Raw genomic sequence first — 1606 nt, 5'->3', positions numbered from 1 at the left:
AAGGCTAATTGTGTTGATCAAAAGTTGCAAAAATAATAATATGTCTTACATTAATGAACGGAAAACGGCTTACTGCTTTAGCTTTATGCATGACCGTCTCCATGTTTCCATACCACACGATTAAGCTAACTTGCTTCTAGCTTGTTTATGTACTGATGAATGTAACTGATAGATTCAGTTAGCAAATGCACGGGTGCATATGCGAGGGGACGTGCTGAGTTTGGCTATGTGTGTATCATTGTATTGTATGCTAATTAATGTCTATGTTTTTTTGAGGCAGGATTGCTAAAAGCTCAGAGCTTGAGAGGCCAGTTACATAAGATCAAACTGATTAACTTGTCATAAACGTAATATATTTAAAAACCGAGTGAGCAACTGTTGTGTGCATCGATCCTGATCGATTCGCATGATAGATACGGGCACTTTAAGTCGTGGTCATCACGCAGCCGCGCTACTCCTGCACGCCGCGACCGCGTAGCTCTTCCGGCAGGTGTCCCGGCACGCGGCCATCATCTTGCTGCCGGGCCGGAGCTGGCCGCACATCGAGAGAGCGCACGAGTGCTCGCAGTCCCGATCACGTCCTGGGGCTAGGACCGTCGTGCTGCCGGCGGCGGCGCACCTGTGGTAGCAGGAGAACTGGCAGAACCAGAACTCGTCGCGCAGCACGCACTGGTCGAAGCACGCGTGGAAGCAGCAAGGCCGCCCGCCCTGATCCACCGCCGCGGATCCTGCCCCGGGCGTGGACAACACCACCGCGACCACGACGATGGTGACGCCCAAGGGCGCGGCCATGCCTCTGACGATGCCCATTGCTTGCGGTCCGCCGCGTGCCTCTAGCACCGCTGGTGCCTGAGACCTCACCTCGGTCGTGGACGGATGACTTGATCGATTTCGTCCGAGCGTGGCAGCTGGGTGTCCGGTTTTTATTGCCGGGGATCCCGGGACGGACGACTGCTCCGCACTGCGCGCGGGACACCGGCCGAGAGCAGTCGGAGGTCCAAGGAGGGGCAGCCGGGCAGGAAACGCGGATGTGATGCGGGGCTTTGCCGGTGGCGTGTGGCTGGCCGGCCGTACGTGTGCTGAGACGCAGACGGCGCGCGGCAGCTCATGGTTCCGGCATGATCGCCGTCGCTTCGGGCACACCGTCTCTTGGATAGTTGGATCTGCTGGACGTACGTCACCTCACCTGCCCCGTGCCGGGAGTTTAGTTTGCCCCGATATTGCATAAGAAAATTACCTTGTTGCATAAGAACCGGCCATGCTGTCGCGCTGGTTACTAATCTCCTTCTAAGAGCAGCCCCAAAGAGGTTAGTTAGCTAGCACCTATATTCTGATTTGGTGATTTTTGCGTGGAAAATCGCATCCAACAAATTCAGAAAATGGCTCTCCAAAATACCTCATTTTCTGTTCCGGTTTTATCGCTCTCCAACTGACCGAGCAAACCTTTTCGTGTGCCATCCCTTTCCCTGAATTTTTTATATTTCGGTCTTTTTTTTAAAGTTTCTCGCAAATAGATCTCTGGCGGAAAGAATTCAGAAAATAGACCCTTAGCTCGGCGTCATTGGTGCTGACGTCGAACTAACACGTCTCGGCGCCAGCGTCTCTG

The 1606-nt window shown here is 53.8% G+C and overlaps 1 protein-coding gene across 1 annotated transcript; it reads right to left on the bottom strand.

The window, feature by feature from the left end:
- Nucleotides 1–336: 336 nt before the first annotated feature.
- Nucleotides 337–869, bottom strand: LOC136452482 (uncharacterized). The gene has a single exon (XM_066453092.1). It carries the CDS (start codon nucleotides 808–810, stop codon nucleotides 439–441), a length of 372 nt encoding a protein of 123 aa, XP_066309189.1. The 5' UTR covers nucleotides 811–869; the 3' UTR covers nucleotides 337–438.
- Nucleotides 870–1606: the final 737 nt, after the last annotated feature.

This window comes from Miscanthus floridulus, chromosome 5, assembly GCF_019320115.1.
Source record: "Miscanthus floridulus cultivar M001 chromosome 5, ASM1932011v1, whole genome shotgun sequence".
Classification (NCBI taxonomy): domain Eukaryota; kingdom Viridiplantae; phylum Streptophyta; class Magnoliopsida; order Poales; family Poaceae; genus Miscanthus; species Miscanthus floridulus.
The sequence above is the reverse complement of the archived record's forward strand: the minus strand, read 5'-3'. Positions and strand labels throughout refer to the sequence as shown.